At 50.6% G+C, this 17,169-nt stretch overlaps 1 protein-coding gene across 20 annotated transcripts in view; it reads right to left on the reverse strand.

The window, feature by feature from the left end:
- Positions 1-17,169, reverse strand: part of LOC144364729 (mitotic spindle assembly checkpoint protein MAD1-like) — a 269,288-nt gene that overhangs the window by 60,065 nt on the left and 192,054 nt on the right. For all 20 annotated transcript variants that reach the window (XR_013432404.1, XR_013432402.1, XR_013432400.1 and 17 more), the window contains one exon: positions 11,267-11,323. Coding sequence is in view for 9 of the 20 variants with exons in the window: in XM_078035773.1 (XP_077891899.1) it covers positions 11,267-11,323 (57 nt within the window). In the remaining 11 variants the exon portion in view is untranslated. The remainder of the gene's footprint in view (positions 1-11,266; positions 11,324-17,169) is intronic.

A 17,169-nucleotide genomic window follows, 5' to 3' on the forward strand; every position in this document is an offset into this window, starting at 1 on the left:
GGTCTTAGAAGGCCCTGAGGCCACAACGGGCTCCCTAGGGCACAATCTGGGAAGAAATGGCTCATGTCTCCAAGAGGTGATTTTGAGATCAGGATGGGAACCTTGCCCAGAGGCCACCATCCTGCTCTACGTCCAGCCCATCACCAGGAGGGTCTCTGGAGAGGCTTCTGCTTCTTGGTAAGGTGAGGGAGGGATCTTAAATTAAGCCCTCGCTACCATTTCCATTCCAGCTTGGAGGGAGACATGGGCTACAAGAGGCTGTATAGCCAGTGACAGCTCACACAGACACCACCAGCTAAGCACAGCCAGTCCCTGAGCTGGGAAATAACTGCTTGTCAGAAAAAGAAGCCCCGCTAGAACCCAATAGTTTCCACCCGGGACAGCCAGCTCGTTGCTCTGAAGTGGTCCTTGGTGCCACCCTAGGGAGGAGGCCTCTGCAGAGCAGAGTGACTAAGCTCCAAAGGGATGGATAGTGCTGTACTGTCAGCGTTGGAAGGTCTGGGGTAGGTACATGGCCACTGACAGATAAGTCCTGAGCCAACTGTGCCTCTGCTCTAGGGCAGCAGAAGGCAGAGCCGTCGAGACTTGGAGGAAGCCAGTACTGAGAGGTGAAACAGAATAAAATCAACAGCAGTGCATGTCTAGAAGCAGTGCTACCTGGCACATGGAGGAGTGCCAACAGGCTTTAAGGGGGTTCCTGCCACCCCATCCGCCCTCGAAGAACAATGGCTCCAGGGCCTGATGAGTGAAGTCGGTGCACATGTGCTTCCACTGACTCTGATGCTTGACCAGAATCAATGAGGTGCCTCCTTCCTAGAACAGCAGGTAAGAAGCGAGGGTCTGCAGCTAACTTCCTGCCTGCTGGATGCAGAACAATGAAATCTACCTAGGAGAAGCAACTGAACATGAAAGCCCCTATGGAAAGGAGCTTCCCCACCAAGCAGTTGCTCTAATCCGGAGGCTCCATGTCCTTGGAAGACCTTGCATGCATAGGTTACCCTGGCAAGGGCTCTCTGGAGCTTAGTGGCAGTTGACACAGGCATCCACATGGCCCCATGCTCCCTGGTTGGAGGGAAAGCCCAGGTGCACAAGGATCAAGCAACACTGGGACTGCGGAGCAGTGTGGAGGGCAAGACGTGCCCGGGAGGAGCTGCTGGCAGGGCTCAGGAACGAAGGCAAGTGACTCTGGAAAAGCTGGCAGGGCAGGCTCTTCAGAGAAAGGAGAACTGCTCCTGCACCAGGCAGGGTCACCTGCCCTCTCCGAGACACTCCACCCCAAGAGGGAGCTCAGGACAGTGAGTGAGGGGCCTGGGGGCTTGAGCAGCATAGCAGAGGAGAAGTGCTGAAGGCTGACACAGCATGAAACTGGTAGCTGGAAAAGAGCTGAGCAGAGAGCGCCACCAAAGGTGCCCAGAGTTGAAATCACAAAGCACTGAGTACCTAGAACTAGGATGAGGGCAAGACCCGCCCCTTGGTGGAATTACTCCCAGCTTTCTAAAGATAAATTAACCAATTCTTCTTTTTGTGATTATAGACTAAATCTTTTTACCTTTTGTCTGGTAGAATCCACAGGGGTTCTTTCTGCTAAAGCATACACCTTCTCCTCCTCTCTCCTCTCCCTCCCCTAAGCCCAGCAGGGGTTATAAACAAGCAACCTGCCAGCAAAAGGAACTACAAACACCTGGGAGTGCATCTGCCAAGGGACACACACCAGAAGTACACCTAACAGAGGGGCAAGAACCTCCAGGTGGAGGGAAGGACAGAGAGGCCAACATGGGGAAGAAGCACATGAGGTGTCCACACTGCAAAGACCTCATGGGAGTCAGCCCATGGGTTATACAATTCCAACAGGGTTTCTAGGAACCCTGGGAAGCTGACTCTGAAGTTCACTTGAAAGAGAAACCATGAGGATGCCTAGGGCGATTCTGCAAAAGAAAACCACAGAAAGGTCTCACAGAATAGACACCACACACAGCATAGGGCTCTGCCACTCAGAATCTATGTCCTGGCGGCAGGGCTCCTTCCACAAGGGAACTTTTCTTCTACTTTTCTGAAGGTGAGTGGGGATCCACCTACCTTCTATGGCTAAGGGCCAGAAATTAAGCCACTGGAAACTTATTTTCTGGGCTAAGGTAACAACTTCAGACTACTGTTTCTAAAGTGCACCCTTGCAAGGTGACAGGGTCTTGGACCTTTGCTGACCTGATGGGAAGAGACAGAGGTGCATGGACAACCTGCTCCTAAATGTCCACATCTAATCAGTCAGCTGCTGGCCTGGCCCTGGCCCGTGCTCGGAGACTGAGTTCTACTAGATCCCCCATTTCTGTGGAGCTCACAGGACACTTGGAAATGGCACCTCATGGCTGCAGTACAGGGTTCCCAGGGTTTGGAGGCACCTGGGACTGAGCTCCAGCAGGCTATCTCCTAACTATGTAAACATGGGCACATCACAGTCCTCACTGAGCCTGTTCCCTCCTCGGAATAATTGGAACCACAATTTGACCAACTTACGGGTTTGCCAGGAGGGTCATGGTAAAATAAGCCACACAGAGCACTGAGTATGTGACTGGAACAAAATGTGCAGCAGCAAACACTGGCTACCCTAAGATCACTGTGCCTAGGAAAATGCGATGGTGAGATGATGGTGGTGGTGATGACAATCATGTCCCACAAAGGCAGTATGAAAAAAGCGTGTCTGCATCAAAAAAATTGTGCACCATGATCAAGTAGGATTCATCCCTGGGATGCAAGGATGGTTCAATATACGGAAATCAATAAATGTTATTCACCACATCAATAGACTTAAAGATAAGAACCATATGATCATCTCAATAGATGCAGAGAAAGCATTCGACAAAGTACAGCATCCCTTTATGTTCAAAACATTAGAAAAACTAGGGAGAACAGGAACTTACCTTGACATTGTAAAAGCTGTCTATGCTAAGCCTCAGGCTAGCATCATTCTGAATGGAGAAAAGTTGAAGGCATTCCCTCTAAAATCTGGAACAAGACAGGGATGCCCTCTCTCACCACTTCTATTTAATTTAGTCCTTGAAATACTAGCCAGAGCAATTAGACAGACAAAAGAGATTAAAGGCATAAAAATAGGAAAAGAAGAACTTAAATTACCACTATTTGCGGATGACATGATTCTATACCTAGAAGACCCAAAAGGGTCTACAGAGAAACTACTAGAACTCAGGGCTGGGGATGTGGCTCAAGCGGTAGCCCGCTCGCCTGGAATGCATGCGGCCCGGGTTAGATCCTCAGCACCACATACAAACAAAGATGTTGTCTCTGCCGAGAACTAAAAAAATAAATAAATATTAAAAATTCTCTCTCTCTCTCTCCTCTCACTCTATCTTTTTAAAAAAAAATTTAAAAAAAGAAACTACTAGAACTAATAAATGAATTCAGCAAAGTGGCAGGATATAAAATCAACACGCATAAATCAAAGGCATTTCTGTATATCAGCGACAAAACTTCTGAAACGGAAATGAGGAAAAACACTCCATTCACAATACCCTCAAAAAAAATAAAATACTTGGGAATCAACCTAACAAAAGAGGTGAAAGATTTATACAATGAAAAGTACAGAACCCTAAAGAGAGAAGTAGAAGAAGATCTTAGAAGATGGAAAAATATACCCTGTTCATAGATAGGCAGAACTAACATTATCAAAATGGCGATATTACCAAAAGTTCTCTATAGGTTTAATGCAATGCCAATCAAAATCCCAATGACATTTCTTGTAGAAATAGATAAAGCAATCATAAAATTCATATGGAAAAATAAAAGACCCAGAATAGCAAAAGCAATTCTAAGCAGGAGTGTGAATCAGGCGGTATAGTGATACCAGATTTCAAACTATATTACAGAGTAATAGACAAAAACAGCATGGTACTGGTACCAAAACAGGCGGGTGGACCAATGGTATAGAATAGAGGACACAGAGACTAATCCACAAAGTTACAACTATCTTATATTTGATAAAGGGGCTAAAAGCATGCAATGGAGGAAGGATAGCATCTTCAACAAATGGTGTTGGGAAAACTGGAAATCCATATGCAACAAAATGAAACTGAATCCCTTTCTCTCGCCATGCACAAAAGTTAACTCAAAATGGATCAAGGACCTTGACATCAAATCAGAGACTCTGCGTCTGATAGAAGAAAAAGTTGGCTCCGATCTACATATTGTGGGGTCGGGCTCCAAATTCCTTAATAGGACACCCATAGCACAAGAGTTAATAACAAGAATCAACAAATGGGACTTACTTAAACTAAAAAGTTTTTTCTCAGCAAGAGAAACAATAAGAGAGGTAAATAGGGAGCCTACATCCTGGGAACAAATTTTTACTCCTCACACTTCAGATAGAGCCCTAATATCCAGAGTATACAAAGAACTCAAAAAATTAGACAATAAGACAACAAATAACCCAATCAACAAATGGGCCAAGGACCTGAACAGACAGACACTTCTCAGAGGAGGATATACAATCAATCAACAAGTACATGAAAAAATGCTCACCATCTCTAGCAGTCAGAGAAATGCAAATCAAAACCACCCTAAGATACCATTTCACTCCAGTAAGACTGGCAGCCACTATGAAGTCAAACAACAAGTGCTGGCGAGGATGTGGAGAAAAGGGTACACTTGTACATTGCTGGTTGGACTGCAAATTGGTGCGGCCAATTTGGAAAGCAGTATGGAGATTCATGGGAAAGCTGGGAATGGAACCACCATTTCACCCTGCTATTGCCCTTCTCGGACTATTCCCTGAAGACCTTAAAAGAGCATGCTACAGGGATGCTGCCATATCAATGTTCACAGCAGCACAATTCACAATAGCTAGACTGTGGAACCAACACAGATGCCCTTCAATAGATGAATGGATAAAAAAAAATGTGGCATTTATACACCATGGAACATTATGCAGCACTAAAAAATGACAAAATCATGGAATTTGCAGGGAAATGGATGGCACTAGAGCAGATTATGCTTAGTGAAGCTAGTCAATCCCTAAAAAACAAATACCAAATGTCTTCTTTGATATAATGAGAGCAACTATGAACAGAGCAGGGAGGAAGAGCAGGAAGAAAAGACTAACATTAAACAGAGACATGAGATGGGAGGGAAAGGGAGAGAAAAGGGAAATTACATGGAAATGAAGGGAGACCCTCGTTGCTATATAAAATTACATATAAGAGGTTGTGAGGGGAATGGGAAAATAAACAAGGAGAGAAATGAATTACAGTAGATGGGGTAGAGAGAGAAGACGTGAGGGAAGGGGAGGGGGGATAGTAGGGGATAGGAAAGGTAGCAGAATACAATAATTACTAATAGGGCATTATGTAAAATTGTGGATGTGTAACCGACGTGATTCTGCAATCTGCATTTGGGGTAAAATTGGGAGTTCATAACCCACTTCAATCTAATGTATGAAATATGATATGTCAAGAGCTTTGTAATGTTGTGAACAACCAATTAAAAAAAAAAATGAGCATGTCTGCATGAAGGGAGGGACTAGCAGGGAAGAGGGATGGCAAAGTACATCTTCACCTGAAGGGACAACTGGGCTCTGCAACACTGAGCACATTCCAGGAGAAGGGACAGCACGAGAAGTGTGAGAAGAGGGCTACTTAGAGCAGGCAAGGGGCTGGGGGTCAGCGCAAGAGGGAGCGTGTATGGGTACGCCCTTGCCAGGTGGCAAGGACTAGGTGAAGACACAGGCTGGCCACACTCAAGATGAGAACATGCCAGACTGCTTGTCTACGTCCCAAATCCACGTGCTAAAATCTCACCCAGGGCGGTAGTCTCAGGAGGAACCTCTGGGAGATGATAAGATCCTGAAGGGTGACCAGTGCCCTCAAGGAAGGGGCCCAGGAGCTTGATCACCCCTCTCAACATACTAAGCAACAGCGAGAACCAGGGAGGAGCTTCACCAGACACTTAACCTTGGATATCCAGCCTCCAAAACTGCCAGCCTTATATTTCTTTAAGCCACCCAATGTGTGGCATTTTTGTTATAGCAGGGAGACAGTCCTGAGACACAGTCACAGCCTCCCTGAACCTTCAGAGTGAGATCCAGAAGAGGCACTTGGTAAATACTGCATCAGGTAAGTTTAGCCTGAATGCAAGAGGTGCTTAAAGGAAACCTGTTGTCTGCCTCAGTCTGTAAAAGTCCTCCCTCGCACCGAGGAGCCTTGACATGTACGCCAGAAATAAGACTAAAGGCAGAAGTCAGACTAATGGGCACAGGAAGAGAGCCCTGTGCCAGCTCCATGGCGCCCAATGAGGACCAGGCTACGGTCACCCCCAGCAATGCTGCACTAAGAGGCCTGGGTCTTTTCAAACGCACACATTCAGGCAGATTTGCCAGACATCCAAGGAACTTCCTCTCCCTCCAATTTGGGGACGAGGCAGTGAACGTTCAGGGAGCTACAACATGTATAATAGGAAAAATGAGAAATTATCCCCCATTTGTGCATGATATATCAAAGTGCATAAATGCATTCTACTGTCATGTATAACTAATTAAACAAACAACAATTAAAAATAAAATAAAGCTAAGAATAAAATGAAAACAAAGATTCTATGTCATACTTAAAAAAATAAAAATTAAAATAAATAGAAACTCAGCAAGCAAAGTGCCTGCCTGTGGCCACACTGCAGGGAGGGCTGCTCCTGTGTGCACGTGAGAGGCTCTAGGTGTGAAACGGGCACTCCGAGGATGGGAGGGAGGCCAGTGGAAGGAGGCCAGAGACTCAGACTTCAAACCTTTCTCCAGACTCACTTGGGACACACTTTGTGTGGCATAAAGTGAACTGGCTGCCCAAACCAGGGGACAGCCCTTAGCCTTCAGTGTCACCCATCCATCCTGCAGTCAGTTCTTCTCTAGAGCTCACCAACATCAATTTTCTCCAGCCTGGTGCCCAGTCACAAGCAGGACCTTCACATAGAGTAACTGCTCTGCCAGTCTCCCTACCAGGAAGGGCTCACAGTTACTGGCTGGGCGGTGGGGGCCGAGCTGGCAGGTTGTGACAAGAGCAGAATCGTGATGGACAGGTAACAGTCACAAACACTGAAGAACCAGCTTGCTTCTGGTCCAAGATCCAACCTGGCATCAGCACCAAGGAGGACAGTGTACCAGCAAGGCCACCTAGGATGAGTCCAGCTCTTCCTTGCACATAACAAGAAGCCTGAGGCTCCAAGAAACCAAGTGGACTCCAGAGACGGCACACTCCTGCACATGAGGGCCCGATGCCCGGGGCCTTCACACAAGACACAGGGCTGCCTTACTGGAGGTCCCAGACGTGGGACCCTCTGTAGAACACTCTCTACCCAGGGCAAGCAGCCTCCGTACATGAAGGTGACTGTGGAGGGAGCAGACTCGGGTGACGGGAGGGCTGGTTGAGCCCTGGCTCTGCTGCAGCCACAGCACTTTCCTGAGACAGACTCACCTACCTCAGAGCTCTTGTGGGAGTGAGGAGTGAGGAGTAGGAGCCAAAGAAGAACCCCACTGGGGGAGACTGGAAACTGAGAGAAACAGATGCTTATTTACATCAAGCTGTGAGGGGTGTCATGCCTCTTAAACCAGAAAATAAACTCTCAATCCTCACTCTCTCAAGTATATAAAATATTTGAGGACTTTTTATAGTTGTGATGAAAACTTTCATCTCTTCAGCCACCACTAGCCATATCTAATTAGGATGAGGTGTGTTAGTGACAGGACTGTGGCCCGGGACTTCTTTCCTTGTGATATTAATTGCACTTAAAGAAAAAAGCATGAACTGTACTTATGTTCACTAATTAGTATGGTTTGCTGGTTAATAATGGGAAGTCAAACTGCCTTTGTCTTGTCATCTGCAATTAGCTAGAGATGTTTAAAGTTCTCCTTTTCCTCCTGGCAGATGCGCTGAGAGAGGGGCTGCAGACATGGAGGTAGGGCTGCCTCCCCCAGCAGCCTTGGACACCTTGCGTAAGGAGTTCTCCAGATGGGCCACCTGACCCCACTGTTGAGGGCCCAAGGTGCCAGATAGTACCCCAAAAGCCATCTCTGCCATAGGGAATGGGGGCCTCAGAGGCAGAGCTGGTGGCACAGTGAACTCTGGCTGCCTTTATCCACGCCCATCTCTGGATGAAGAGCTGGTCCTGTGGGTATGGCAGCAGCACTCTGGTATGTATTCTACTTCGAATTCCAGGAGTGAGGGGTTCTGGTTTAGCCAGGGGAATGAGACCTGGAGTCCACTCTGCAGAGCCCATGGCTGTGGCCTCAGACCCAAGGCAAGCAGGATGGAAGGGGTGGACTTGAGGTCGACAGCTCTGTCCCCCTGCCCCACTGTGGTTCCCATGGCCCCTCTGCTCTGGACTTTTCTCCCCAGAGGAGGAGGAGCCAGCCAGAGATGTCAGCCTCATCCCCTGGGAGCCAGCACAGAAGAGACCACAAGTCAGAACAAAAGAACAAGGCTGGGAACACAAGCTAAATCCACAAAAGGAGCAGAGCAAGCCAGCAGCAAAGGGACCCGGGAGCGCAGGAAGCGGGAGGGTGGAGAGAGCATCCCACATGGCCTCGCTGAGAGGCGCCTAGAGAGGAAGGGCACAGAATGTCCTGTTGGGATCACCCAGGCAGCCTGGGCAATCTGGGGCCACCTGCTACACGGGGCTACTAAAATAATTAAAACTGAAAAGTCAATTGGAGTTTCAGTAGTACTAGCCATAGTAACACTCATGACCAGAGACTCCCCTAACAGCTGGCACAGATAAAGCACGTTCCCATGGAGAATAGCCCCATAGGATGGGGCTGCCTAGCCTGGGGTCTGTGGCTCAGGGGAAACCACCTAGCAGGCTCAGTGAGGACAGACAGTCCCTGCTGGAGAGGAGCCTGGGGCCAGTCACACAGCCCACAGGAAACAGTGGCAGAGTCAGGATCTGAACACAGATGGCCAGGCCCTGGGTTTCTCCCCTGCCTCCCCGCCCAGCCTCCCCAAGGGCAGCATGAGGCCTGACTTAGCAGCAGATACCCCTTGGCCCCAGGTGCGCTGGTGGGAAGGTCAGAGGTAAGAGCAGATGCTGTTCCCCTGGCCTCCAGGCACTGCCATGTCTTATTTTCCTTTTAACTAGAAAGAAGGAGAGAGAAGTAAAATAAACAAGAAGAAACAAGCTGAGGTCTGGGCAGTCAGAGGCAGAGAGAAAAACCTGCGGTCAACATTCATCTGAAGGAAACCCACATGAGGAACCTGTACCCTGTCCACCTGCACCCCAGGGACATGCCCGGTGCAAGGTGCAGAGCCTGCTCATGGAGGAGACCTGCAGCACCTGTGCCACAGGGGCTGCCCATGCCCACTCTGGCCTAAGGGCCCAAGAAGCTTCTATCTTCTCACCTCCCTGAGAAGAGACCCAGGGTTAGCAGTTTCTCCAAAGCCACATGGAAACAGGGGAGGGCAGGGGTCAGGGTCAAGGCACTCCTGCTCCTGAGGAAAAATAGAGGGTCCAAATTCAAGGGCAGCAGTGAGTGACCAGCCAGCTGCTTAGTCATAAAGCCACAGGCCTGGCATGTGCTTAGCACAACTCATTTCTAATTCCTCTTGGCCTCGTGCACATTATGAAAACAAGGCCCTTGGGCTCATTTCAATTCACGTCAACACCAAGGAAACCATGCATGTTGACACACAGAACATCAGGGTCTCCCTGGGGCTCAGTAAATGGATGCACCAGTCCTCAAGGAACACCCGGCCCCTACCTCAACCCTGGCTTCCTCAAAGTCAACGCGAAACAGGCCCTTGTTGAACTGCCTGGAGGACTCAGTTATTGAGGACAAAGTGTGGAATGTCCACAGGCCAAAGAAGAGGGGGTAGAGCTGCCCACCATGATGCTGAAACCTGGCAGCCAGAGTTCGGAGGATGCCGCAGACTATGAACCGCAGTGCAGCAGCAGCCAGAGTGGATGCGGGAGGTTTCAGAAGAGGTGGTAAGAATGATGCTCCTGACGCTGAGCTGTGCTGCGGCCTGCCACCTGCCTCCTCACTGGCACCCAGATGTGGTTGGCCTGCAGCCCCACCCTGGCCCTCCTGGAAGGCTGCCTCAGCACAGCAGCGTGCTACTGCACCATCCACCATGAGGGCAAGGAGTCCTCCCAGGACCCCTTGCTGTCCCTCTACAGTTGACCTCCTGAGGCTTCAGGGCTGTTACCTAAGTGCTGCTATCCACATTCACTTCCGAAAAACCAGCCCTACCTGCCCTGGATGGCGCTTCTGGGGATCTCCAAGGGACAGCCTTCTCCCCTCATGGCTTCTCCTGATAGGATATGGGAAGGAGCCTCTCTCCCAGGAAACACTTCCTTCTCCAGGACTTGAAACAAAAGTGCCCCCTCGGAGCCCTGGCTCACAGCTTCTGCCTGGATACGAGGCCAGGATGCAGGAGTGCCCAGAAACAGGCTCCGCTCTGGTTCCCTCCAGCTTCACACTTGCTCCAGGACAGAAACGCCACCCAGGGCACAGGACTCCACTTAAACCTGGCGCAGGTCCTCAGGTTCTCTACAGCACCTGTGCCATTTTCCCTACAGCGAAGCCAGCCCTGCTTTCCATGGCCCCCCACCATCATCCTATCACCATCCTAATCCCCTGCCCCTCGGCCCTGGCCCCCTCTCCCTTTCCCTGCAGTCCTGTCTTCACTAGCAGCTCAGATCTTGCTGTTTATTCTCTGCGCAGTCACAGTTGGAACCCTCCACTGTGAGCCAGGAGGGCAGGAGCCTGTGCTGCTGGCTGCTGCATCCCCAGAGAAGCCAAGACTGTCCTTTAGTACTTGCTGAGTGGACAGCGAACATGCCAAGACTCCGCACAGCTTCCCACAGGCGTCTCCGCTCTGCTCAGCCCCATATCTGGGCTTCTGCCCAGCAGGGACTCAACCAGACCTCTCTGGGGCCAACCCCACCTGTGCTGCTAGGGCCAGCAGGAGCCCAGCCCCCACTGCATCTCCTCATGGCTCACCTGAGCATCTCTGGCATCACGCGTCCTTCAGCGCCTGCTGCACATGTGGGGCAGTGGGAGCTACCCAGCAGAGGCCAGCAGTCTGCTACTGGCACAACTGGAACTCACTTTCCATCACACCACTCTTCCATTCTCCACACCATTTCCAAAGACAGGGAAGGACGCATGCCTGCAGGACAAGCCCTGACAGGGATAGGACTCTAGACCCAGGATCAAAGCAGTAAACTGTGGGCGGCCCTTTGCCACACAGTGACAGCTGAGCACCATTTCAGGACTCACCATGTCAGCTCTCTGTTTCTGGCCTCCCAGTTCCTCCAGAGCCTGCGTCAACTGGGCCTGCAAAATAAGACCAGGATGGTCAGAGGCTGTGTGTGAGCACTCCCTCCCAGGGCTGCAGCAAGGACCCTCTCCCACCTTCACTGCAGCCTCCTCTCCCTGCTGGGCCAGCAGGGCTGGGAGTTGGGCAGCAGGCAGCAGACCAGGTCAGCCAGGGTTGATTGCCCCTACAGACAGGACAGGATCCTTGTTTGATGAATGTAACCGAGTGAATAGTCTGGTAACATGACACCCAAAATCTGTCCCAAACCCTGCTGCTGGGTTATGCATGGAGATAGGAGACACTTGGCATGGGGTGCTCAGTGCCCTCAGTTGATGGAGGAAACCATCCACCTCCCTCTGGCACATGCACATTCTAGAGAAACTGACTGATGTAGCTGTGCTGATAGGCTACATGCCACACAAACCTAAAACTCCAGATAGCCTGTTCTGAGTGGGCCATGGAAAGGCCAAGCAAAGAAGCAGGGAGTTCTTGACCAGATGAGCCAAGGGTGGCTGTACTGGGCCTGAGCTGTACTCCTCTTGACCAAGAGCCTATGAGCACGAAGGCACCATGTCTGCCGTAGCTGTGGGGCTGACATCACCAGCTCCGACTCCAGCCAAGACCAGCATCCCTGAGGCTGCCTGGAACCTGCTGAAGCAATCTAGCAACGAGAAGCTGTCTATGTGAGGCCCAGCAGCAGTTCCTGAGGCCACCTGGGAAGAAGCACAGACTAATCCCAGAGTGGCAGCACAGGGACCCAGCCCTATGGGCATGGTTGGCCTCCAGAGACACACGTGGCCTCTTCACTGGCCATGTCCTCAGGTCAGGGTAAGATCACATAGTGAGAATAGATCACAGCCCCCACAGGCACTGTCCAGGCTGCCTCTAGTGGACAGGAAGCAACACATGGAGAAAGGGAGGATGCCGGCAAGGGAACATCCCCTGCCCTAAAGCTAACAGCATGGGCTCTGTCTCTAAAGCCACCATAAAGTGACTCGACCACATACAACTATGGTCATCTTCACAGAGCCAGGGAGAAAGCCCACCCCAGAAAGGCAGACTCCTTGTGCTGGAAGTTCTGCAAAAGGCTAAAAGGCTAGAGGAACCATCCCTCCAATTTGACTCCTGGGCAGCCACCTTCAGGAGGTAGCACCAACTGGACCTCCTCCTCGAGAGGCACCTGCAGACAGGGAGGGCAGCCGAGCATCTATGGAGGCTCCCAGCATGGCGACTCCTGACTGCTGTTAGCCACCTCTTCACAATCCTGGCAAAGAAGGAAAACTGAAGCCTAGAAGCCAAATCCCACCGCAAGCCTGATCAGTGGTCAGTGACCAGGGCAGGGGAGCTGGGGGCCAAAGTCCCAGGGCCTGTTCTCGGTGCACAACTCTTCCACTCTGCCCAGAGGAGGAGGCTGCTGTTTCTTGGGCAAGGGAAGCACAGCAGATGCTGACACCCCCACCACACTCCAAACATCTACAAAGCAATACAAAAACATAAGCTATGCGACAAAAAAGCGGGCAAGATGCACACTTCCCAGAACAGGAAACATATGACGGCGTGCACTGGAAGGCAATTAACATGGGCAATAATGAGGAAAATGCAAATCAGGACCAACAAGGAGACACAAAAACTGCAAAATTCAGAACTCCTAGTTACAATACTAGAAGTGGAAAGGACGTAAGTCAATGGAGTCTTGTCTGTGGACATGGGGAAGGAAAACTATTGGGAAAACAATTTGGTCTTAAAGTTTAAATCTGCATAACCTATAAGTCAGTAATTCCACCCAAATATATATTCAAAGCAACTATTACACATGCTTTGACCACCCTACCTCTGTCCACTGGCCACTGAAAGATGGTGAGCAGCAGCTGCCTTTTCTGACTACAGTGCCCGCATCTGAGAGACAAACAGTGCCTGCTCGAGTACCAGCATCAGCAGGAACCTAGAAAGCTCCCCCAAATCAACAGACATGTCCCATCGATTACTACCAACTCCAGACAGAGCTGTGCCTCGGTAGGACAGTCAACCAGAACCAGACATCTGTGAATGTGCCATGTACATATGTGATGAGCACTGGGCGATATGTCACATCTTGTGGCTCAGTCAAGCACTTCTGGCAAAGAGGCCTCCTGAGCATGTGGCCTGGGCAAGCAGCAGGGTGAAAGGCACCTACTGGGGGGAAGAAAACATGGGCCCAACCAGGCCCTGTCTGCTCCACAGTGGAGGCCCTGTCAGTCAGCTTGTCCACATCTGGATAGTGACTAGATCCTTCCTAAGGTCCTGAATCTCGTTCACCTGAGGCACTTGAACAACAGGTTCAAGACCATCACCCCAACAGCCCTGTAGGGTCTGTGCAATAAGGACCCTCTCACCTTAGACAGACATATAGCAGCAGTCACCAGGAAAGGGCAGACAGGGGAGGCTCTTCTCCCCAAGCTCATGTGCAGTACCTTTAGCAATGCTGTTCCTGATGTGGTGGGGAGTCAGTAGAGACAGTGGAAGCTGGGCTCAGCTCCACAGTATCTCCTCCATGCTCTTAGGGGCATCAGTGTGCCTTCTTCTTGCTGCCTCTGCAATGACCTCAGGAAATGAAGCCGGCCACACATTTCTTCTGCTGCTGCCTTCTCCTTAAAACTTCCTGCTAGGACCAGGCTGCCTTCTAAGCAGAAAAACCCCACCAAGGTATCTTGCCCACCAGCTGTTCCCTGAATGCCACAGCTGATGTGCACATCTGAGCCAGTGGCCTGGTGTTGATGGCCATCGGTTATGTTCATTCCACTCAAGCTGAGAAAGCTTCTGCTCTGCCCAAGATATCACCACCATGAAGAAAGCTAGACCTGACCTTAAGGCTGCAACTGACAGGGAGGCTGAGGCCCTAGAGTGGGGTGCTGGAGTCCCCACGGCAGCCCCTGTTTATTCTCTGGAGAGGTGAAGAGCTATCTCAGGGACAACTGACAAGGCAGGTCTCAGTATGAAGGTGTTGTCTTCAGGGACCGTGTGGCAAAGGTGGCACATTGCCAGTACAGCATCCACTGCAGGAACACACATAGCCATGATGGGGTGCTGTGTGTGCTCGGACACGAGCCCTAGACACACGCATCATTTGTGACACGTGGATGCTGTGCCAGGACCTCAACAGGGCTATTTTTATCCTCACTCAAGTGTGAAGTGGCTCCTGATGATCTCGCACCCCTGCTAGCACGCAGCAGGCCCAGGACGTGGCAAGAAAACCTGCAGGAGGACGCAAGCTGGGACAGGACACCTCAAAGCCCTGATGGGGGCTGGCAACAGCTTCTGTCCAATCACAAGATGGCTGGCTGGAAGGACCCTGAGAGCAGAGTAAGCCCCACGTAGAGGCTGTAGCCCATGCAGGTAGATCTCCCCAAGGTCACAGTTAACACGGGAGGGGCTTGATGAAACTCAAGCCACAGGCCGCCCACTTTCCTGGTCTAGCTGACACAGACCTATGACAAAATGTGACAAGCTAGCCATCCTGAGAGATCTTTCTAGGCCATAGAATCAGGTCTCGTTTGAGGCCGAGTGCCTTCTCTGCAAGACAGTGGCCTTGGGTTATGGCTATGGATGCAGAAGTACTCTTGCCTATGAATGGTGGCTAGAAGACAGTTAGCTTCCACTGGCTGCAGAGAGAGCTGACTCCCAAGCAGGCAGCTCCATGGCCAGGTGCATGGTCTGCAGAGCCTGGTTAGGGTACAGGCTGCCAGTCTGGAAACTTAGTGGGCAGGAGTGGGCTTTGCTGAGGTGGAGGACATGAACCCTGCCCCAGAATACCCTAGCACATTCAGCTCAATGTTAACGATTCTGCAGGGCACTGGGTCGAAGGTGTGGGCCTGGGTTGGCTCCCCAGCATTACCAGGAATTTGTTAGAAGCACAGGATCACAGGCCCCAGTCCTCATGCTCTGAGTCAGAGGGAGGGTCTAGTGTTCTGACCAGCCCTGTAGGGATGCTGATGCAAGCCCAAGTCTGAGAATTGCTGCTGGGGAGACTGAATTTAAAGCCACACAACCAGAATTCAAATTCCGATGTTTCTTCCTGTCAACAATGTCATACTCAACCAATGGTAATTTCCACAAAATCTGATGAGCTCAGCTGTCAGAATCTTATTGTTCCATCTATAAGATGGGCATACCATCCCTATCTCATGGGGTTGTTTTTAGAATTAAAAAGAATGTATGTGAGAACTTGGCTAAGGCACAGCAGGTGTCCTTGCTGAAAGGCGGTGTGGAGAATCACGCTCCACCAGTGGGAAGGAAGAAAGACTTCCTTTACCCACGAGGCTCACCTCCTGGCACATGCCTCTGTCCCAGTGCGCTGGAGCCTTCCGCTACGTGCTGAGGACCAGTGCTTTCAACCTGTCCCCAAGTTCCTAGTTGTGCTCAAACACAGACAGCTCTCAGCCTGGAGATCAGGTGTTTTTTCCTTGGCTCGCCCTCTCACCGTTTCAAGGTTTCCCATCATGCTTCGTCCCTGCTTTTCACGGTGTGATCTTCTCTAGCTCTTCACACAGCAGAGCAGTAAATAAACACACTCAGGAGAAAGGAAAGTCCTTTGCGAGGGCAGTGCCATCTGAGCCCCACAGAAGTAATGGGGAGGAAAAGAAGAGAGGGAATGGTCTGATTTTTCTAAGCTGGAAGTCAGAAATTATTCCAGCTCCGCTGCAATCTGAAATTGGGATATTTCCACACAACACGCCTCACAGCCAGCAGCACTGTAATCTGTTTTAATTAAATAAACTGGAAACGCAGATCAGGCCGATGAGTGGAATGAAGGTGCCACAAACTTATATTTATAGCTCTATCGACAGAGGACTCATGACATCTGCTACCAACTTCTGCAGCTGTTTTATAAATGGAATAAATAAAACCCATGCAGAACAGCACCAACCTCACCAGAGACGGGCTACTGGGATTCTCCCAGCTCGACATTTCCAGTTTGTTTTACTGAAATGTTTTTGCCCACATTAGAGCAGACGGAGGAAGCTAAGTAGGCTATGTGAGCACTGAGAGGAGGGGAAGTGAATTCCCTGTGGCTGCCAGGCTTGGAGCCTGCATTTGCCCATCTGCGAACATGAGCCCTGTGCCCTCAAGCACTCACACAGGCCCCAAGGGCACACTGGTGGGCACAAGCCAACAAAAAGCCTGCTGACCCCAAATTAAAGCAAACAGGAGCCTGGGTGAAGGATGGGGTGGGATGAGAAGGACAGAGCAGAGCAATCAGACAGACATGAGAGCTAAAAGTAGGGAGGACGGGAAGCCTAGAGACAAAAGAAGAAATGAGTGGGCCGGGGCGGAGGCAGAGAGTGGAGGGAAGCAGCAGCCCCACTCCCATGAGGGCCTCTGAACCCCACCATCCAGTGGCACTCTTCTACCTGATGCCCAGAGCCCACCTCTCAGACCAAGAAACTGGGGGGTACACACATCTGTTTCTTGACTGCAGATCTGGATGCCCAATCAGATCCCTGCAGCTGTAAGGAGTGTCCCCATAGGCACCTCAGCCACCCTCTGGCTCTTGAGGACAACTGAGCACCACGAGGGATGTGAACCTCATTTGCAAGCTTCCCTGCCCCCCAGAAGAAGCTTGAATCTCAGTCACTAGTGAAGTTTGCCCATTTGAGAGGCCCTGAAGGCCCTCTGGGTTCCATAAGGTCACATGATCTCACTGTGCGACAGTATAGGACCCTCGACCAACAAGCTCCTAACAGGCAGCTTGGAACAACTTTTAAAGTGCTCCAGGCATGGGTGGCTTCCAGAACTTAGAATGTGTGAAATTTTGCTATTCAATAAACAATTGAAAAACTCACCCACCAAAGACTTCAAGGGCACTAGCCCTGCCACCTGCAACCAA

Source organism: Ictidomys tridecemlineatus (assembly GCF_052094955.1).
Source record: "Ictidomys tridecemlineatus isolate mIctTri1 chromosome 12 unlocalized genomic scaffold, mIctTri1.hap1 SUPER_12_unloc_8, whole genome shotgun sequence".
Classification (NCBI taxonomy): Eukaryota; Metazoa; Chordata; class Mammalia; order Rodentia; family Sciuridae; genus Ictidomys; species Ictidomys tridecemlineatus.